Below are 21,869 nucleotides of genomic sequence, written 5' to 3' on the forward strand. Positions count from 1 at the left end.
TTAAGCTGAAACTTGAAGGAAGCCAAGAGGCAGAGGGAAGGAGACAAAGAATTTCAGGCATATGGGGCAGCCAGTGAAAATACATAGAATCAGGAGATGGAGTTTTCTGTGCAAGGAAGCAAGGAACCCAATGTTACTGGATTGTAGATTCTGTAGAAGGGAGTAAGGTAGGAAGGGGCCAGGTTGTGAAAAGCGTTCAAAGCCAAAGAGAGGATTTTTATTTGATTCTGGAGGTAATAGGGAACCACTGGGACTCAATGAATGGTGGGAGGGAGGAGGTCATTTGAATGGCTAAGGAGAGGATGGAATGGAGTAAGGAGAGGTTTGTGGCTGGGAGACCAACAAAGTTATTCTAACAGTCCAGGTGTGAGGTGATGAGGGCCTGCACCAGGGGGGTGGCAGTGTCGGAGGGGAGAAGGGGGCATATGCTGGACATGTCATAAAGATAGAATCCAGAGAATCTGCAACTGATATTGGGGGGCGGTAAAAAAGAGTGAGGAGCTAAGGATGATCTCTGGGTTGTTGAGTATATCTGGCTGTACTAGGATAGATCATTTCTGTTGTTGTTATTCAATAATTTTCAGTCATTTCTGACTCTCTGTGACCCCATCCGGGGTTTTCTTGGCAAAGATACTAGAGTAGTTTGACACTTCCTTTTCCAGATGAGGAAACTGCGGCAAACAGGGTTAAGTGATTTGCCCAGGGTCACATAGCTAGGAAGTGTTTGAGGCCAGATTGAACTCAGGAGGCATTCTTTCCACTGTAGCACTTAGCTATCCTAGGTGAACTAGGGTATATCTGGTGAACTATTTTGTGTAAGGAGTCTTTCCTTGTCTTCCTTAATATACTGCCTTCCTTTGGTTGATTATCTCCAATTTAACCCTGTCTTGATGTTCTTTGGAGATGGTTGTTTGCATATTGTCTCTCTGATTAGACTGTAAGCAAATTGAGAGCAGGGAATGACTTTTGCCTCTATTTCCCCAGTGCCTGGCACATAGGAAGTCCTTAATTTTTTTGGAGGTGCTTATTAAATGTTTCTTGACTTGACTGGGAAGATGGTGGTGACCCCAACAGTAACATGGAAGTTTAGAAGAGAGGAGGGTTTGGGTGAAAAGATAATGAATTCAGTTTTGGACATGTTAAATTTCAGATGTCTGTCTGATATCCAGTTCATGACGTCTGGATAGGCAGTTGGAGATTCAGGACTGAAGACAGGAGAAAGGCTAGTGCTACACAAATAGATTTGAAAATCATTTTTATAGAAATGATAACTGAATCTATAGATGCTGATGAGATCCCAAGTGAAGTAAGCAGTTTAGAGGGAGAAGAGAAGAAGGTCCGGCCTTGGGAACATCCATGGTTAGCGGCTGAAGATCCAAGTATGGGCATAATAAATAATCACGTCGATATTTATGACGGTGTCATAGTTGGTACAAAGCCATCCCCCCAAAGGGTGTGATGATCTCTTCTACAAGAACATAGAGTCCAGGGGAATGGCAAAGAGTAATTCTTTACTCCTGGAGGTGCTCTTGATGGGGTCCCAATATATTCCCGTGATGTACAGTGAAGCTTTTCTGCTTACAAAACCCTGAATCTGCCTTCCACATTCCATCAAGCCCAATCACAATTCTTGATGCAGACAACGCCGATAGCCAGTGCTCTCCTGGGGATGCTTTTAGGATGCCGATGAAACGTTCAAATCCTCTGGTCCTCCAAAGATACTCTACCAGTCAAATAGGGGCTGGGGGCGTGAAAGGAGATTAAGGCTGAAGTTTTCTTCTCCCTAAATGATTCCTCTTCAGGACTGTGCTGAAGGCTTCCACCACAGAAGCTTGAATCTTCCATTCCAACCTAGTTCCCTAGCTTTTATGCAAAGAGGTCATATTCACCCCCAGTTTGATGAATTAATTCATTCCTGATGTAGGTATTGAATATAGGTATTCAATCTAATCAGGCATTCAATATCTGACATAGGTATTGAATATAACCTGATATAGGTATTGAAGCCAAGGGAGGGAGTGACTACAGCTCATTACACAATGAAAAAATGCAGCGGAACCAGTAATGAGTTAACCATCATGTGCCTAGATTGTTATTGGATTATTGCTTCTTCCTACTACTGCTTTGCAAGGTCAGCTGGGGGTACAACATTTGCCTTCTATGTACTTTTTATGTATAAAACTTAACTCAAGGACATGTGATTTCATTGATGTGGACAGCTGTTCCACTAACACAGAATGGAGCTGCTTTGGGACTTTAGAAGAGGGTTCTCTTTGTTTCTTGAGGTTTGTTCATTTTATGTAGTTCATTATAAGTCCCATACTTGAAACATCAGGGGATATAGTGTCAAAGGTTCAAATCTTATCACTGATCTTACTGCTTGTGTGACCTGGGACAAGTCACTTAATCTTCCTGGGCCTCAGTTTCCATGTCTGTAAAATGAAGGGGTTGGGCTAGAAGGCCTAGGAAGTTGCTTCCAGCTGTCGATTGAGCATCTACGTGTGACTTTGGGCAAATAACTTCCACTTTCTGGGCCTTGGTTTCCTCCTCTATAAAATGAGGCGGTTGGACAAAGAGGCCTTTGAAGTCCCTTCCAAGATCCTTTCCGGCCGGGCAGAACCTGCCAGTTTGCATTCTTTTGGCGTGGCCTTTAAAAACCAAAGGTCATCCGCATCATGAAGTGGTTCTGAGGATCACGAGAAGCCATTCTGCGTGGGAAGCTTGAGGGGAGCCAGGATCTCATCAACAGGCAGACACTCATCTTGTTCCGGGTGGTTCTTGTCCATCTGGTTCCATCAATCCTCCACTAGGCAGAAACCTCTCCTTTGACTCTCTCGCCATCTGGGGATGCCGGCAACACCTCCTCTCTTCTTCCTCACCCTCACTTCATGAACTACCTACCTTGCTTGTGTCTTTTGTCCCACTTCAAGCCTACCAAGTCATCATTGGTGACATTTGAGGCAGCCTGCTCACACCCGCCATTGTTCTTTGGGTCACCTGCCATTATGATGCCCTTGAGATGGGAGTGTCATGTGACTCATGGCCCTAGACCATCACCAGGAAAAGACTGGCATTAAAAAGATGAGCTTTGGGGGCAGTTAGGTGGTGCAGTGGATAGAGTACCGGCCCTGAATCAGGAGGACCTGAGTTCAAATCCAGCCTCAGACCAAACACTTGACACGTACTAGCCGTGTGACCTTGGGCAAGTCACTTAACCCTGAATGCCTCACTAATAAAAAAAAAAAAAGAAGACCAGCTTTGGCAGCAGTGGGCAGCTTAGGATCATTAGAATAACTGAAGGACTCAATGGGCTGCCTGGTAGCATGGTATGACCTGGAACATATAAACCTTACATCCATGCTATTTTTCCCACATAAAAAAATAGGTGACAACAACGTTCACTACTCAAAAATGCCGAATAAGGTGCTTGGAGATCACGGGGTGAAACCAGACAAACACAAGATGGCAAATATGGTGATAACAAGAAGTCAGATCCTGAAAAACAATATCAAGAGGGAGAAGTGGAAGAGGTGGAAGATATGAAGTGCCCCACCCTTCTCCCCAGCTTAATCTTAACTAACCATGGGGTCTTAACAGCCACTGAATGGCTAGAACATCCAGGAAACAGAGGAGGGAGGGTTGGGCTGACAGTACAGAAGGAGAGAAATTGGGATCCCAGGATCTGAGGTGTTGAAGACTTCAGAAGGCACCTAGTCCAGCCCCTCACTAAATGATCTTCCCCTTAACAACATACCAGACAAGGTCTCATCCAGCTGGTGACTAAAGCTCTCTACTGACAGGGAACTCATTACTTCCCATTCCACTCTAGGGGATAGCTCCTAGCATTAGCCTCTGAATCCATATTCCACTTTGCCTATTCATAGGCTCTCATAGACCTAGGGCAGAGGGGAATCTTATCCCCATCTTCCAGATGAAGAAACTGAAGCTTAGTGGGGCTGACCTGCCCCAGGCCACATGGCTAGTGAGCAGCTGAGCTAGGAATGGATCCCAGGTCTTCTGACTCCACCTCCAGGTCTCTTTCCGATAAACTATACTGCCTCCATGAAGAAATAAAGTCCATCATATCCTTTGTTGATCTGGACTCCCTCTCTCCATCTGATGACGACTTCTGCCCACAGCTCCTTGTTCTACCCTCTAGGGCCAAGCAGAACTCCCCCTCTGGCCTTCTCACCCTGAAGCTGCCTCCAACCCATGGTCCTCTCTTCTGACTGGTGAGTAGCTGCTGGCCCGGACCACTATTTCATGGGGTGCTCAGGCCAGGCTCCCTTCAATACTGGCTGCACTCCTCATTCTCAGGATTTTCTCACTTTTTCCTCAGGTGTGGGGCCTTCCTTCCCTGCTTCCTTTTCTAGTTCCTTTTTTAACTTGTCTTTTCCCACTGGAATTTAAGCTCCTTGGGGGTAGGAACTGTCTTTTTTGCTTTCCTTTGTTGTATCTTAGCATGATAGGGAGGGCGTGAGAGAAAGAGAAGAGGTAGGGGAAGAGAGGAAAGGGGAAGAGGTTGGAAAGGGGGAGGGGGAAGGAAGAGGGGGATGGGAGAAAAAGGTACGGAGGACCCAGCAGGGAGGAGGAGGAAGAAGGAAGGAGAGGATGGGGGCAGAGGAGATAAGAGGAGGAAGGAGGAGGGAGAGGAGGGGGAGGGGAGAGGAGGGGGGAGGGGAGGAAGAGGTGTAGAGGAGCCAGCAGCGGGGAGAAGAAAGAAAGGAGAGGATGTGAGGGAGGAGGGAGGAGGAAGGAGGAGGGAGAGGAGGGGAGAGGAGGGGGGAGGAGGAGAAGGAGGAGGATGAGAGGGGGAGGGGAGGGGGAGGACAGGGCTGGGCGCCTTGGAGCTTCCTCCCTACTCCCCGCCCCCGCCACGCTGACGCTGACGCCGACGCTGACGCCCGACGCGCGCGCCCGCTGCCGCCGCCGCCGCCGCCGTCGCTGCGGGACGTGCCGTGCTGCGTCGATGTGACAGGGCTGTGACGCGCAGCGCAGCCCGGGGAGGGCGGGTCGCAGGGGCGGAGTTCGAGGCCGACGAGCGAAGAGAGAGGGCGTTTCCGGAGCACGCGCCCGCCGGGCGAGGGCCGGTGACGTTGAGCACGGGAACGAGCGCGCGCCCCCAGGGCTCGCTCCCTGCTCCTGCTCCTGCTCCTCCTCCTCCTCGCCACCCCCCTCCCCGCCCGTGCCGAGATCTGGGCCGGGTCCGGCGGCGGAGGTGAGTGTGGGGGCCGCGGGCTGGAGTAGAAGGAGAGCGCCCTCCAGGCTTCTGCGCCCCCAAAACAGAGCTAGAGGGAGCGAGAGGCCTTGGAGAGGAAGGGGCCGAGTACTAGATCCCTCCTTACAGGGCTCGTGGGGGACCGAGGCTCGGGGGGATGCCCCTCTGCGGTCTTCTGGGGGGGTTCAGGACGAGGGGATCCCCCTGAGGGCCCACGGGGGGCTGAGGATTGAGGGGATACTCTCTGAAGGCTCATGGGGGGCTCAAAAGGAGAGGATCCCCCTCTGAGGGCTGCGGGGGCCAAGAACGAGGGGATCCCCCTTTTGAAGTCTGAGGACAGGGCTCATGGTGGGGCTGAGGATGAGCGAATCCCCCCCTTTGGGGGGCTGAGGACAAGAGATCCCCCAGAGTGCTCTCCCCAGCTTCCCCTGGAGAGGGGTTCATGTACCTTGTGGGACCCTGAAAGAAAAGGATTGCTTCCCTCTTCCAGACCATGCACCCCCTTAGAGTTGCTCAGTTATTTAGGGCATCCTGAAGAGAAGGGGATCCCTGCCCCCTAGACTGGCCCCCTCCAGCTCCCCTTGGGCGGCTTTGTGCTATTTGGGGGGCCCTGATGAGGAGTCACACGCACCCTTCCCGTTAGGTTGTCTCCCAGCCCTGTTCCCTTGGGGGCAGAGCTGTTGGGGCTCTGAAGTTTAAATGCTTCCTTCTCAGGGTCTCATTCCCTTGACAGGGGTCCCGGGGCTGGGGGTGAGAATGATTTCTTCACCCTCCGCCTGGCCTCCATCCCCTGTCCCTTTGGAGGGTCTTACCCCTGCTTTACGTGGGGAATCTCTCCTCAGGAACAAAACCTTGCCCCGGGGGCAGGGATTGGGTTTGTCCAGACAGTCCAGTTCTCCCTGCTCTCCCACTTCCTGGCTGGGCTCCCTCCCTCACCCCATCCCCCTTTCCCTCCTCGACCCAGTCGTCTGGCCCTGCTTGCTGGCTTCTGGTCATTTGCAAGCAACTTGTTGTGGGGCCGGGGATGCTGATTGGAGTTCCTCTCTCTTCCGCAGGGCCCTAGGAGGAGCCCCGAGCAGGGCATCGGCCGCCTCTGCAGCGCTGCCCTCTTCCACCTTGGCATGTGTTGGACAGCGTCTTACAGCTCCCAAAGGGATGGAGCCCTGCTCCCAAAGGCAGGGGTGTGGTCCCTGAGGCCTTGGGCTGCCACCTGCTAGCCTGACCTTCCTCCCTTTCTAATTCATCCTCTGCTTGAGGAGATGGAAGAAAAAGAGAGATGTGGTCCAGCCCCTTCAGCACTCTTCAGTTAAAGTTTGCTCGTTCTCCCAAACGAGGAAGAAGGGGACGATGGTCCTGGGTTTTGGACATTTTTTTGGTATCCAGCACTTTAGCAGTAGAGATAATGGCAAAATAAACTGAGGCATAAAGAGTTGTTTTTCTACTGAAAACAGGATTTTTTGGAGGTTTTTGTTACTGCTACTGTTTCCAGCCTCTACTCTGAGGTAAATCATGGCCCCTAGAGACTGAGGTGAACCCCACCAATCCCAGAAAGACCCAGGAGGCTACATTCTTCCTCGGAGGGGGAGGGTGGGGAGCTTTGGAGGCCAACTCTTTCTGGAAAATAAAAACATGAGTTGCATGCCATGGAGAGGTGACAAGACCAAATCAGAGTCATTGGAATTGCCCCAGCCAGCGCCCCCTCAGATCTACCATGAGAAGCAGCGTCGGGAGCTGTGTGCCCTCCACGCGCTCAACAACGTCTTCCAAGACAGCAATGCTTTCACCCGGGAAACACTACAGGAGATTTTCCAGAGGTAGGAGAATTACTTTTCCACCTGGGGTTCTCATCTCCTGGATGATTGGGATTTCTCATTTTTTGGGGGGAGGGACAGGGAATGAAACATGTCCCAAATTTCCTTTTGCACGCACACACCCCTAGAAGCGACCCTCCCTGTCTGTCAGAAGACCGAAGCAGGCCTGCCTTAGGGCAGGAGCTTGGCCTTTTTGAGTTCCTGTTTTTGGTGTGTTTTCAGAGGTTGTGAGGATTATTTCTGCAGTTTCTGGATGGACCCCAAGCAACCCTGGCTGTGAGCCTGTCAGACCTTTCCAACTAGAAAGAGCTGGGCCTGTTTGGGACTCAGCCGAGAGGAAACTTAGGGATCCTCTGGACAAGGTGGCCCTACACAGAATGGGGATGCCAGGGGACCTCTTTGTGAGTTAGAAATGCTGCCTCATGGGGCTGGGCTCCAGCTAGGAAGAAGCACCTTCTTGCAGACCTTGGATGGAGCTTTGAGAGCACAATCACTTTTCTGTTCAAAGGCTCTTGATCTCAGTGTGCTGACTAAGTTTTAATGGGAATAATTACTTTCTAATGGCAATGATAACTTTATTTGTAGTGATGCGTGGGCAGGGACCTCACTGGCCCTGCATCACGGCCATCATCGGGTGGTGAGCAGAAACCCCTCCATTTGGGAATCGAGGCCTAGGAGGTGAAATAACTCACCCCGATCCCATCATCACATTACGTGGAGGAGCACTTCGTTCTCCAAGTCTTTCTTGTCAGTAGATACCCCAGGTGTAGACAAGAAAGAGATTAGCTGCCTTTTCCTTGGCACCAGGGAAGGACTGAATGGCTGGTCTTACAAACATGCTGCTGCCTCTTCCCCTCCAGCTGTTAAGGAGCTGACAGGTGCGTCCGAGGCGGGAGGAAGGCTGGACAGTGTGTGTGTGAGAAGCCATCAGCCTGTTTGCTATAACTGGAAGAAGAGGATGCCTCACATCCACTTGGCTGGACAGCGTGAGGGCTCCAGGAATAAGACCCAGTCCTTAGACTAGACTGTGAATGAGGCAGGGTGCTTTGGGCTTCTTGGCCAGTTGAGTGGAGTCTGCTTAAGTTGGGCAAGATTCTCCTTAGGGGAGTTGTGGGGGTTGGGAGGGGCAGAAGTGTTAGGGGGACAGAAAGTAGAGGGTTCAGTGCATGAAGGGGGAACAGCGTGAAATGAGACCGTACAGAGGTTAGAGCCGGATTGAGGAGGCCTTTGAAACGATGGGCTACAGGAGATTGGACAGTGGGAGTCATGAAAGGCCACAGAGCAAGGGAGTGACAGCATCAGAACTGGCAGTTAGAAAGACCTCGACCGAGTAGGATAGAAAAGAGCTGTGCTCACTAAATTCCTTTGACAGAAACTGCCAGATTTCTGTTTTCTTAGCAGTTGAACATGTGGTAACTGTCATCCTAGAAGAAAGGTGTGCTGTGTAAGGTGCAAGACTTGGAGGCAGGAAGACCTGAACTGTACCCTGCCTCAGACACTTAGTAGCTCAGTGACCCTGGGCTGGTCACTTCACCCCTGCCTGCCTCAGTTTCCTTACCTCTAAAATGGGGGTGATAACAATAGCACCTCCCTTCCAGGATTGTGAGGATCCAGTGAGATAGTAAATGGGAGGTGCTGTGGAAACGGTGGCTGTTATCATCTTTCCTTATTATTATAAACCGAGAAGAAGGAGTTGTGTGGGAGTAAGTAGGGTTTACACAGAAGAAACCGTAAAATTCAGCCAACTCAAAACTTTGAGGGGAGCGAGATGGACAGAGGGTCAACTGAGATGTTCTCGAAGGTGCTTAGACTTGACTGAAATGAGTTGGGAGAGTGTTGGCGGCAGCACTGGGAATGCAAAGGGCCTTTTAACTAGGCGTGTGTGTGAGGGCCAGAAGAAGCATTAGGAGGCCATTGATGAGACACGCGGAGGATTTGACCGCTGTTAGAGTACCTGGGAGAAAGGAGCTCGTTGGTCCTTGCTGCCCGCCCTGGAATAGTCACCGGGCATCTGGACCTGGGTGCTGTGGGCAGCTCTGCCCCTTAGCAGTCACTGAGTCTACCTGGTCAGTGGTGGGGCGGGGCCCACATGGAGCGGTGAGTCTGTGCTGATGTCATTGAGAAGGTACTGCCAAGGGCTAAGGCCATTGTCCGTGGCTCCTGGGAGCATCTTCACTGCTCAGGAAGGCAGAGGCAGAAGGGACCAACCCTAGACGCTGTGTAGTCCAATGCAAATGGAGAAAACCAAGGCTTGGAAGGGAATGGACACTTCTGGAGCTGGTCTGACCCCCTCGTTTTAAAGAGGACACCGAGAATGAGAGGTGTGTGTGACCAAGGATCACTCGGATGGAGTCCATCGGTCCGGCCCCCTCACGGTACAGCTGTAGGATGGGCCCAGGGAGGTGACCCCGGTCTTCCAAGGCTGCCCCTGCTTGGGGTCTCTTTAATTATAGGTCAGAGAGAGCGAGCCGTGGGTACAAGCCTCCTTGATGGGGCCCTTGAGGAGGATGTGGTGACAGGCTTCCTGGTCTCTGCCTGTAGACAGCTGGATTCTTACATGAGGCCAAGCAGGACAGACAGAATGACCCAGCAGAGCCTCTGACATGTCAGCCCTGAGGGGAAGGAGCCGCTGCTGCGCCTCGCACATGGGGGTTACCAGGGCACTTAATGCTCTGATACTCTGGAGAATTTGATCCTGTGCAGGAGGAAACTGCCCACGTAATTTGGAGAAGGAACTCCACCTTATCCAGGGGTGGGGAACCTGCGGCTCTCTAGGTCCTCAAGTGCGGTCCTTTGACTGAATCCAAACTTATTTGTTTTGTGAAGTTTGGATTCAGTCCAAGGCCCACACCAAAGAGCTGAATGTGGCTTCGAGGCCGCAGGTTCCCCACCCCTGCCCTTATCCCTAGGCCTGGGGTTTGTATGTATCCATACCGGCCTGGGCCGTGGGCTGAGCCCAGCCGGGGCGACTGGGGATGCCAAGCACAGTTTAATGCAGCAGGCCAGTTTTGTCCGTGGGACCACTTGCCTTTCCCGGAATGAGATTGAAGGTGCTTCCAGCTCAGCCTTGATTAATCTCAAAATGCTCCCTTTGTGGCAAGCACTGACTGAAGGGCCAGAGGGACAACTACAGAAGACAAAGTCCCTGCCCTTCAGGAGCTTTTAATTAGATGAACGATGAAACTTACCTGCAGGAAACGTGCAAGACAGGATGTAATTAAGTGTCAGGATTGTGTGACAGCATCTGTGAATGCAGTAGGAATTCAGGAAATGGAGAGATCTTTGCGCTAATCAGAGAAAACTTTTTGGATGGGATGAAACTTGAGGTGAACCTGGGAGGGAGATCAGGGCTGGGATTGGTGAGGAGGCCTATTCCAGGAAAGGGGCAGGGACCCCAAGGGATGAGGGCAGGAGTAAGCATGGAGTTTATGGGTGAGAAATAAGGAGGCTGGGAGGGCCTGGGAGGTCAAGTTGGATATGAACGCCAGGTTGAGGTGTCGTGGGAGCATTCGTGACATCTGCCTAAAACTCCAGCCCCCTAATTGGACTGCCCATTGAGGGGCAGGCAGCTAGGTGGTCAGGAAGGCCTCGGGCGTGACCAGCCACAAGACATTGACCTTTGTCAGCTCCATCCTTCTCCAAGCTGCTCAGAGAATTGTCCTAAGGGACTTTACTGTCGAGCCACACCCTTGCTTCAAGCCTGGAGGATAAATAGAAGGTCCTTGGATCCAGCCTGCCTCCTTACTAGCTCCTCATTCCCATTGGCTTCTCATCAGCTTTATCTTCCTTAAGGAAGCCAGTGCTGGTGCTGGCTTCCTCCTTTTCTGTCAGTCAATCAGTAAGCCTTCCTTGATTCTCCAGGGGGTCAGCTCGGTTCCTTCCTTGAATTACCTTATATTTACTTATTTGAGGACATGGGGTATCCCCTAGCAGGGCAGGGACTTTCTCCTGTTTGTCTCTGAACTCTAAACCCCTAGTCCCACCGCCTTTCACATAGTAGGTACTTAACTTGTGTTGAGCTCGATTGAAGTTGTTTTGGAAAGATTAATCTGGAAGCCGTATGCATAGGGTGGCCTTAGGAAGCTGTTTTAGGGACCCACGTGTGGAGGAAGAGCACACGCCAGGGCCAGGGCCATGGGAATGGAAAAGAGGGGACAGTCAGCAGTGTTTGGGGAATAATAGGAAGGAAGACTCTGAGATGAGATCTTTTTTGAATCTGTGGGATGCTGAGAACAGAGACATGCAACAGGCAGACAGACTTCTTTGTGGACAAAATGTTCTACATTAACAGTCACCTATCGGGAAGATTAGAGGCATATGCCTGACTTGGTGTGACCCACAGGAGTTTGAGAAGGAGAGGGACGGGAGGCAGGGAGACCAGACTATGGGAAGGGGAAGATATCAAGGGCCCACTGCTCTTAGGGAGCTTAGAGACCCGTTGTTAGAGCGGTCACGTGGTTTATGGAAAGGCCACGTGCAGAAGAAAGCTGAGCCTGGAGTGAGCATCCAGAATCTAGAGGGAGGGAGGGAGGGAGGCAGGCAGGCATCCTCCGTGATGCGGGCGCAGAGGGGTAGAGTGTATCAGGAAAGGAGGGAAGGGAGGCCAGGCTCACCCAGAGCCTCATGCAAGGGAGGCAAGGGAGAAAGGCCAGTGAGAACCTCCTGGCAGAGGGCTTTGAATGCCAGGCCAGGGAGGTCAGGCTGGATCACCCTGCCCGCTAAGGAGACAGCATCATGGCAGCTCTGCCCAGAGAAGGGGCTCTTGGCAGGTAGCTCCCAGTCTACCAGCTGTGAATGAGACAAGCCCCTGTTGCTGGCAGTGATGAGAGCTCTGAGGACTTTTGAATAAGGGTAACTTTTACACGGTAAAAGTTGTGTCAGTATCTGTCTGGTTTGGAGGTACAACTGTGGTCAAAGAAACAGGGCAAGGATGATTGAGCCTGATACATTGATAATTTTGATTGTCACCTGAATGCGTATATACTTGAGGACCCCATGATTTCACTAGTTTGTAGGTATAAGGCAGACCACATGTATACCTGAGTAAACACTTAATAGCCTTCTGTGGTCTAAAAAATTCATCTGTTAGTGACCAGCTTTTCTGGTAAGGAGCCTTTCTAACCTAAGCAAGGCCAGTCATGTTATGTCGGGCCCATACCTCAACCCTTTTCAGCCTACCTGACCTCATACTTCTCTGGCCTGGCCTTCTAAAATCCAGGGTTCCCAGCAATCTTCATTATAAGAAAACTGCTTGCCTCAGAAGTGGAGCCAAATGTCACAAGGAAACCCAAACGATTAAACTGTATGGAACCTCAAGAGCAGTGATGAAAACACCCACTCTGAGGGGCTCCTCTGACCTCAGCAATGAGTCTTGTCCCTTGTAATGCGTGGGCTATGGGAGTGGGGTGGAGAATTCCATAAATGTGGGTCCTCCTGCGAAAATCTGCCCCATCTCCTGTAAGTAGAATTTCCTGACTGTGACACTTAAAAAGAGGGAGGCCATCTCAAGGACACCTACACCAAGACAACTGAATACTTTCTGGGATTTAGTTAAACTGCACTTTGAAGTAGACAGGTACAATTATAAAAAGTAATAGTCAGGAAACAACTGTAGGTTGAGTAAGATGGAACATCCTCTTAACGTCCAGGGTAGCATTGGGCAAGAGGCCACGAAGTGTGGCAAGGTCGCTAGATTGGCCGTCAGATAGGCACGAGTTTGAGTTCAGGCTTCGCCACTCCCCAGCTCTCCCTTCAATTTGTTTATCTGTGAACCGGGAACCCCTGCTCTACCGGTGGATCACAGAGTGGTTGGGAGCAAAGCACTCTGTCAAGCTTCAGCACTAGATAAATGAGTTAAGTACCCCCTGGGCACACCTGGGATGGGCACAGAAGCCCTTCCAGATCCCAAGTGAGCCCATCTCCCTCCATGTTTGCAGGCTGTCTCCAAATACCATGGTGACGCCGCACAAGAAGAGCATGCTGGGAAATGGGAACTACGATGTGAATGTCATCATGGCGGCCCTTCAGACCAAAGGCTACGAAGCGGTTTGGTGGGACAAGCGAAGGTAACCGAACCCGGATCTGGTGGGCTGGAGGCTGACTCTGTACATTGTGGTGGAAGCCAGAGTTCCCAGCAAGGTCACTCTTCAGCCTTGGAGTTGATGGCATGAGTGGGAGGCGGATGATTTGTGGTGCAGTGGCCTTGGGGAGCAGCCTGTTTCACAGCCTTGCTTCGTTTCTCTTTCCTCAGGGACGTCAGTGTCATTGCCCTCTCTAACGTCATGGGCTTCATCATGAATCTCCCCTCCAGCCTCTGCTGGGGCCCGCTGAAGCTTCCGCTCAAAAGGCAGCACTGGATCTGTGTTCGAGAGGTGGGGGGCACCTACTACAACCTTGACTCCAAGCTCAAGGTGCCTGAGTGGATTGGAGGCGAGAGTGAGCTCAGGTAGGCCTTCTGCTTTGGGGGCATGACCCAGGAAGGGCTGGGGAAAAGCTCCCGTGTCCCTCTTTGCTCCATTTCCCCCTCGACTTTCCGTAAGGCCGTAGAAGTAACATTAGAGATTTTAGAGGCTCACAATCTCCCCCTACAGAAAGTGGCCCGTGTTGCTATTGGTTGTGATGCATTAACGTTGGGCGTGAATTTCCCTGTGACAAATGGGACTCCTGCTGTTGCAGACAAGCATGAGGCTAGCCAGATGCTGACCTCCCCACAGGCAGAGCATTTAGGGCTCCCCCAGTTTTAGGGAATGGACCGCCCTGAGGCTGACGTTGGCCATCTGCAGCCTTCCTCTTCTCTCTCATTAGTTTGCCTTCTTCCCACAGGAAATTTTTGAAACATCAGCTGCGAGGAAAGAACTGTGAGCTGCTTCTTGTGGTCCCAGAAGAGGTGGAGGCCCGCCAGAGCTGGAGGGCAGACGTCTAATCCAGCTCTGCCTTTCTTCCCCTCTCCCTGTCTGGTGGCCTCTGTCACCACAGGTCTCTCTCTCCCCTGCCCCACATCTTGTTCAGTTTGTCCTTCCCAGACTTGACGATGCAGTAGGTCAGCGGGGAGGACGAACACTTGTTCCTGGAGAGGAAGGGAGTGAGGATGTGGTCCACGTTCCCCAGGGCTTGCTCTTAGAGCAGAGGAGGAGAAAGGATGGTCCCAGCGTTGACTCTCTCCTTCCTTAGAGAGGTCACACATTGGACCTGACACAACCCTGGCTGGAGTTAACCACCCGCTGCCCCCAATTTGGAGACGCTGCCTCCACTTTCCCTTTCCTGTCAAACTTTTGGGTCCGAAGAGACTCGTGAAGCCCAGATGACTGGCTTGGCGGGCCACAAGCATAGGGGTCTCTCAGGAAATCATCTTCATAACCTTACTTAGCAATGGTACAGCAAGCTGAATGACTCCAACCCTCAGCCCCACCTCAACTGTGCGTATGTCTCTAAAGAAAGGGGCCATCCTGAGTATTTTTCAAAAGGAAAATTTCTTTAAATTGGGCATTAGTTGAATTCTGCCATGTTTAGGAGGGGCAAGGGTGGGGTAGCTACACATACACTAAGTGAGGATGTGGCCTGGCCTTCAGTGGCTTGTTATATGAAGTCCCCACCATTTCACTACATTGGGTGGAAGTCAGGGGGAGGACGTTGTAGTAGGAGGGGAAGTGGACGTCTTCAACTTTACCCCCAAGTGTCTCAAGAGAATGAGCTGAAAACATTCTTTTATACAGGGATTCTAGTAGTTGAGGACTGGAATGACACGGAAAGCGTTGGCAGCCAGCAGAAGGACTGGGAATGGGGGTAGCTCCAAGAGCCAGAGCCCTCCAATCGGGTGGCACGAGCTTTGTGGGACGTGGCCTTTGACAAGTTAGCTCAGGAATGACCTTTGTCTGTCAGCTGACAGCTACTTTTCTCTTCTAATTCTGGAATATGAAAGGGCAGAAGGCAGGTGATGGTGATTCGGCTCCCCGACCTGGTCATCTGAGCACAGTGGTGGCTACCTTAGAAATAAAGGCACGGGAGCAGCCTGTTTGCCTGTCATTGATGACGGTGCTGAAGGCTGAGCAGCATGCTGGGCAGACTTCTCTCCAGCAGCAGAACTAGGACCATAGGACAAGCCTGAGCAGGCCTCGCTGGCCTGAGCCATCAGTAGCTTTCTCCCACCTGTGACTGGAACGCATGTTTACACCAGCACTCTTCTGCACACTTACCTACAATCCAACAGGGCCATTTTTTTATGCTGAATGATGGCGGCCAGAAAGCAGTTCCCGCATCACACCCTCCCAGCACCTGGTCACGTCTCCTGCACCGTTTTCCACACTAGACTTGCTGCTTGGCCCCTCGAGGAGCTCTTTACCCCTGCAAGATGACATTCCATTTACCACCACCAGCCAGAAGATGCAGCCAACTTTGGTGGGCCTATAGGAGGAGCTCTGTCCACGACAGCAAGCCATTTCCTGGGGAGGAACCTGCTTAGATCCATGCAAATGGCACAAGAGGCCTCATGCCAATGGAATATGCAAAGACGCTTTACAAACATTTCAGGGCTGGTTTTCTCTGTTCATATCCAACTCTGGTGCTCAGGAACAGGGACCCATGCTGATGCCCAAGGGCACGGAGACCCCTATCCCTACAAGGAAGGGGGTCCCCCGGCCCTATTGCCCATCACTGGGCAAGCCTAGGCTGTTTATTTTTCTTGCTTCCCTTCCTCCCTTTTGTTGGCCTTGTGCTGGGTTTGTTTACAGAGGATGTATTTTGTTTAACCAAATATTAAGAAAAAAAAAAAGGAAAACTCTCCACATATAAATCCCATTACTTGTCTGTCTGCCTGAGTTCTGTAATTACGTATGTAAAAGGAAAAAATAAATAAACCCTTTTCTTTATTGTGTTGTTGATTTCCTATAAAGGGGTTTACTTCTCAGGGGTTAGCATAAATTTTTCTTATTGCCCATTTTGGGTCAAGTTAGCTCACTTGTGGCCAGAGAGCCCAAGGCCGCACCCTGCTTTATAGGCTTGGGCCCAAATCTGCCTCTTCTTCTTCTCTGGTGTGACCTTGGACAAGTCACCTAACCCATGTGGACCTCGGTTTCCTTATCTGTAAAATAAAGGGAAACCACATGACTCCTATGATCCTTTCCAGGCTTAAATCCAATGGTCCCAGTTCATACAAATTTACTAAGAAGAAACTGAATCCTTTCCAATAGTGAATTCCCATCATATATTGGAAATGGAAACAGATTTTTCAGAAACAAATCTATTGTGATGTAGGCCTTGGTAATGGTGAATATCCCCAAGGACGTAAGTCTTTGTAGGGCAGGAATCAGACCTCCTACACCACCCTAGAAGCTCTCTGTGAATCTGATTTCTTGGGGGTGAATCCTGTCTCCATTTTGCCACCCCAAGCCATGGAGGCCTTTCAGGTTGCTAGGGCTAAAAAGAAAGAGACTTAGTAGCCAAGGTCCTGGAGACGAGCCTCTCCATCCTTTGCTGGACCAATCCTTGGAAGGTAGATTATGTTATTCGAAGCTTTTTAAGTGGTGCCAGAACTGGCCTCCATCCTCCCCCCCTCGCCCCACCCCACCCCACCCAAGTCCATATACAAAATAAAACCAATATTTGATCAACTTAATTGGTTATTCACCCTCTGCAAATGGCTTTTTTTATAAGGCTGTGGGCAAGCTCTGGAGCCTTCTCCATTTCTCTGACAGCAGTCCCTGGAGGGCTGTAGATGGGCCTCCGGCTAGCGCCCACCCAATGCAAGGTGAATACAAGCCACTGTCTGGGTGAGATTCTTAGCTAACGAAGGAAAACATGGAACAGAGGACTCGCCCTGACATCACCTTGCTTGGCAGCACTGGGTGGTCATACTACTGGCAGCTTAAGTAAAATCTAATCCACAGGAGCCAGTGGGGACAGTCACTACCCCAAGGAGGGAGATGAACAAGCCATGTGGCCAAGACCCGGAGTTGGAATCATTTTTATTATTTAATACAAAACATCAGCGCTGATTTTCTCATACACACACTGCTTTACCGGGCAAACAAAAACAGCCAGCACGCCAGGAGGAAGCCATAATTCCTTCATCCTGACCTCTGCCCCCCTGGCCTCGAGAACACACAGATTCACAGTGACTCTTGTCAACCCCACACTTGATGCACTGGGTCTGATTCGAGTTTCTCCCCCAACAGTTCTCAATGAATGGTCAGGAGCACACTCCTGGCTGCCTTCCGTTCCCCCAGGAGAAGGCAAGGGATCTCTTATTGAAGGCAGCTGAGCAATGGGGATGGGAGGCCAGAGCTGGGGTCACTGCATCCTTGCACTCACTCGTATCAGAGGAGGAGCACTGAAGAAAAAAACCTCATGCCAGTGTGGATGGCAGAGCTGAAAGACACACACCTCTAGAGAGGGGGTGGGGAGGATTCTGCCCATAGTGTTCAGATGGTTCAACATGCCCCAAAAAACCCAGAAAAAACAAAAACATTTCAAATAATCAACAGTTTGCAAACAGTTGAATTTGAAACTTTTCCCCTCAAGCACAGTCAGATGCAGCTGATTTCCTCTAAATCTTTCCAGGAAGTGGAGGTAGGGCCCCTGGCATCCCTCCAGACAGCCCCGTATTAGGACCAAGGAGTATCTGTAAGAGAAAGGAGGGCGTCACAAGGAAGCAGAGAGCCATCCACATCCCCCCACAGGGGTGACCAACCAGCAAAGGACCTCTGAGATCACCTCATCCAGCCCTCTTCACCTGACAGACAGCGAGGCTCGTCCAACACGGACTCGGTCACTGGGAGGACTCGTTGGCTGGGGATCCCTGCCTCAGTGAGGCCCTGCGAGCTCTTGGACTCGCGTCCGTCCACACACTTACATACTCAGGTGTGCGAATCAAGGTTCATTCGAGGGAAGAAGGGCCCAACCCAGCCTCGAGTGTGACCCAGCAGCTGTCTGAGCTAACTCTGCCCCCAGCCCCTCACCTGCCGCTGCTGTAGCTGCTGCTGCTGTTCCATCTGAAGCTTCTCCGTTTCAAAGACGACCGGAAGAACGAGGATCATGAATGAGGTGGTCCCGATCCACAGAGCTGCCCTGGAGAATCTGCCCCAAACCACAGGAAGACAGGGTGAGTCTGGCACGTGGGATCCTGGCAGAGCACGTCCTCCAGGCTTCCTTGGAAGCTCTGAAGGAAACCCACTGGTGGAGTGGGGAAAGTGGCCTCACTTTCCCTTTCTGTAAAGTACAGAAACTCCCTACCTCACAGGGGTGCTAGGAGGGAAAGCACCCGGGATGGACTGTCTTTACTTTTAAATGCGAGAGCATGATGGAGTCAGGAGGCCTCGATTCAAATCTTGGCTAACAACGGCGAATCCCTTCACTTCTCAGTGGCACCGGACAGAAAGGGATTTGCTTCCGGCAGCAGCTCACCTGTACATTTTCTGGGCCACTGTGAGGGAGAGGTCAAAGGTGGCTCCTGCGGCGGACCGGACGCTTTCAGGGAACATCTCCGTCAGGCCCCACAGTCTCTCGGCCAAGGTCTCGTCGAGCTGCAGAATTGAAGGAGGAGGTGAAAACCACAGCGGGGCTCTGGTCTCCAGCAACAAGCTGGCATCAGAGGGACCGAGGGAAACCAGCCGTGTTCTATCTCGGTGACCCGTGTCACCTCTGTCAACTGCTATTCTGTGCCTCAGTTTCCTCCTCTGTAAAAGGAAGGGCTTGGATCAATCACTGACGTCCCTTTTGGCTACAGATCTCTGCTGTGATGACTTGGCTGTCCTCCTTCCCCTTCCCAGCAAGCCCTAGTAGACCGCAGATCACAGGTTTAGAGCTGGAAGGGACCCTGGCCCTTACCTGACAACAAGAAGAATGTGCATTTATATAGTGGCTACCATGTGCACCAGCACTTTGCAATTATCTTATGGGATTCTTGCAACAACCCTGGGAGGGAGGCGCTGTATTATCCCCCTGTTACAGAAGAGGAAACTGAGGCAAGCAGAAGTCAAGTGACTTGTTGATTTGAACTCAGCTCTTGCGGACTCCAGGCTCACGGCTCTGACCCGGCCCCCCTCATTAGAGAGGTTCTACTATTTCATCAGCCTCCTCCTAGGGACGAGAGGCTGGTGACACGACACAAGGCACAGCTATAATGCACAAGCAGTTACTGGTCTCTCAGGACGCCAAGGCAAACACAGGCCTCCTGCCCTGGGGGAGCTCACCTTGGGGGGCTGGGCGAGACGACAACACCACCACAGCCGGGCCCTGAACGGGAGCTGGGTTCCAGTCCCGCCTCTCACACCGAGACTCTCAAATCTACACTACCAGGGGATCGGTGCAGGTACTCTGAGACCACAGCCTCGTCAGAAGCCCTGGATTCAAGTTCCGACACCACTGTGACCTTGGGCCAATCTCTCCCCCTCTGGGCCTCGGGGAGAGGCCCTTCCCGACCTCGAGCATCTCCTGGGCCTTGGTCCTGGGTTCAAATCCCACCTCTGCCCCTAGCTCACTGGGTCACCCAGAGGCCTTGCCCTAAGCCGCCCTCCTCCACTGGGCCTCAGTTTCCTTATCTGTCAAATATCAGCCTCGGCCTGTCATCACCCTCCTCTGCCCCCTGCCCCCTCGCTGCATGCAAAAGGCGAAGTGTTCGGAGTCAGAGGGTCCAGCTCCCCGGCCACGCTCCGGAGGCCTCAGTTTCCTCGTCTGCAGAGTGGGCGGGGCGGGGTCACCTCGGAGCGTCCTCTCCGGGCGCTTCGGCCCCGCCCCCCGGGGCCCACGCGCTCCCGCTTCCCCGGCCTCCCCCCCAAGCTCGGGGGCGCCCGGCCTGGCCCCGGCCGCACCTCGTCGTCGTCGTCGTCGTCCTCCAGCTCCTCCTCGACCTCCTCGGCGTTGCTCTTCTGCAGCAACTCCTCCGCCGACCCCGCCGATCCCGACGGAGACACGGCAGAAGTGGCGACAGAGGCGGCGGACGAGGCGGCGGCCATGGCGCTAGGGGAGACCGGAAGCGGAAGGGAGGAGGCGAGATCCAGGGGCGGGCAGAGCGGCCGGGGGGGAGGGGAGGGGCGGGGAGAGTGGGAGCGTCAGCGCCCCCGCGCGGCCACGGGGGAGGACGGACTCCTCGGAGGCCTTTGGGTTCAAGGTGCGTCAATTCCACCCTAGTGCGGTGGGTAGCGGCCTCGAGGCCTCACGTGGCCCTCCAGGTCCTCAAGGGCGGCCCTTTGACCGGATCCAAACTTCACAGAACAAATCCCGAGGACCTAGAGGGCCACGTGAGGCCCCGAGGCCGCAGGTTGCCCACTCCCGGAAGGCTTTGATAAGCAGCCGAGCCGCAGCAGGGCCTGCCCCCTCATTGAGGAGACCCCCGACCGTGACGTCCCTGGGGGGGGGGGCAGGCGCTGTCCTTGGTGCCTCTGCCCACGGGGCGCACAATGGGGCCTGGCCTGAAGCGGGTTGGACCGAAGCGCTTCCTCCTACCGGGGCGGGACAGGGAGTCATAAAGGCAGATTGTGGGCAAGGGAACGGAGCCTCCATCAGGGCGCCTGCCCGCAGGGAGCGCACGGTCCGCTCGGCCAGGGCAGAGTGAAGCAAGCAGATGGAAAAGCACAGGTCGTGTCAAAAGGCAAAAAAGGCCGGTGGTTTAACAGTGATAACCTCATACCTCTGAGTAAGCCACAGAGCGACCCATCCAAGGGGTAGGTCCCCTTTCTAGGAAGGAAGGCAGGCATCAATGAAGCATGCACTGTGCTAAGCGCTGGGGATACTATCCCTTGGAGAAGCCAGACAGCCCCTGCCCTCAGGGAGCTCACCTTCTAATGGGAGCCACAGCACGCAGGGGAGGTTTCAGCAGCAAGTCCAGTGGAAAGGCCCCATGGTCCTGAGGTTGGGCCTTGTCTCCAATGTCATTTCCACTAATACATTTCTTTCTTTTTCTAAATTTTTATTTACCTAATTTTTAATTTGTGGAATAAAACAAGCATTTCTGTAACAGTATAATAAAAAATAGATTGCATATGAAACTGCATTAGGTACAACTTGCTATTCCTTTTAAATATGTAAATTTCTTTTTTTCCTCTCCTCCCCTACCCTAGAGATGGCTACTATTAGACACAAATATGTGTGTGTATGTATGTATGTATATAGAGCATTGTGTATATATATATACAGTATAGTATATATTATATATATATAATGTATATATAAAAGTATATATAATGTATATACATATACACACTTTTATATATAGTATTTATAGTATATATTATATTATAGTATATGTATATATAGTATATACTATATACAGTATATATATAATGTATATACATATGCACACTTACATATGCAAAATCATTCTATACATACATCTACTTGTCAGTTCTTTCTCTGGATGCAGATAGCGCCTTCCCTCATATGTCCTTTGTAGTTAATTTGGGCATTTATAAAAGTCAAAATGACTTATTTGCTCGGTTGTTCTTAAAACAATATTGCTGTTACCGTATACACTATTCTGTTGATTCTACTCATTGCGCTCTGCTATTTTTTGACTAGTGTAAGAAATCCTCTTTTGTATTTAATAATTATTCTATTAGGACCAACGTTTTTCCTCCTTTCTACTTCCTCATCCAGAAATCAACCAGTGTGGGAAATCTCAGATAGAGATTTACCCAGTCCAAGATCTAATGAGTGAGTGAAAGAAATTCGAAGTTTGGGCTACTGGATGCATTCCTGCTCATTGTGTTTGCTCAGACAGGTCTGGGGTAGTGTGGATCCTCCCTTTTGTTAGACAGGTGACATGGAAATTGATGTCTCTTTGACCAAGATTAGGATGATCCAAGTCACATACCCCAACACCCTCGTTGTAATATTACTTTTCCATTAAT

The 21,869-nt window shown here is 51.5% G+C and overlaps 2 protein-coding genes across 3 annotated transcripts; one reads left to right on the plus strand and one right to left on the minus strand.

Moving 5' to 3' along the window:
- The first annotated feature begins 3,848 nt into the window (after positions 1-3,848).
- Positions 3,849-15,893, plus strand: JOSD1 (Josephin domain containing 1). 2 transcript variants are annotated; one of them, XM_027873592.1, is made up of 5 exons: positions 3,849-4,232; positions 6,274-7,032; positions 12,966-13,094; positions 13,280-13,474; positions 13,852-15,893. In XM_027873592.1, exons 2-5 carry the CDS (start codon positions 6,848-6,850, stop codon positions 13,949-13,951), a joined length of 609 nt encoding a protein of 202 aa, XP_027729393.1. In that variant the 5' UTR covers positions 3,849-4,232; positions 6,274-6,847; the 3' UTR covers positions 13,952-15,893. The 2 variants fall into 2 exon arrangements, with proteins under 2 accessions (XP_027729393.1, XP_027729403.1); XM_027873602.1 differs by lacking the exon at positions 3,849-4,232 and adding an exon at positions 5,139-5,218.
- Positions 15,894-16,970: 1,077 nt separating this feature from the next.
- TOMM22 (translocase of outer mitochondrial membrane 22) lies at positions 16,971-19,988 on the minus strand. The gene is made up of 4 exons (XM_027872957.1): positions 19,833-19,988; positions 18,427-18,545; positions 17,982-18,099; positions 16,971-17,644 (listed from the first exon to the last, which is right to left on the minus strand). Exons 1-4 carry the CDS (start codon positions 19,974-19,976, stop codon positions 17,570-17,572), a joined length of 456 nt encoding a protein of 151 aa, XP_027728758.1. The 5' UTR covers positions 19,977-19,988; the 3' UTR covers positions 16,971-17,569.
- Positions 19,989-21,869: the final 1,881 nt, after the last annotated feature.

This window comes from Vombatus ursinus, unplaced genomic scaffold, assembly GCF_900497805.2.
Source record: "Vombatus ursinus unplaced genomic scaffold, bare-nosed wombat genome assembly UNPS02003292.1, whole genome shotgun sequence".
NCBI lineage: Eukaryota > Metazoa > Chordata > Mammalia > Diprotodontia > Vombatidae > Vombatus > Vombatus ursinus.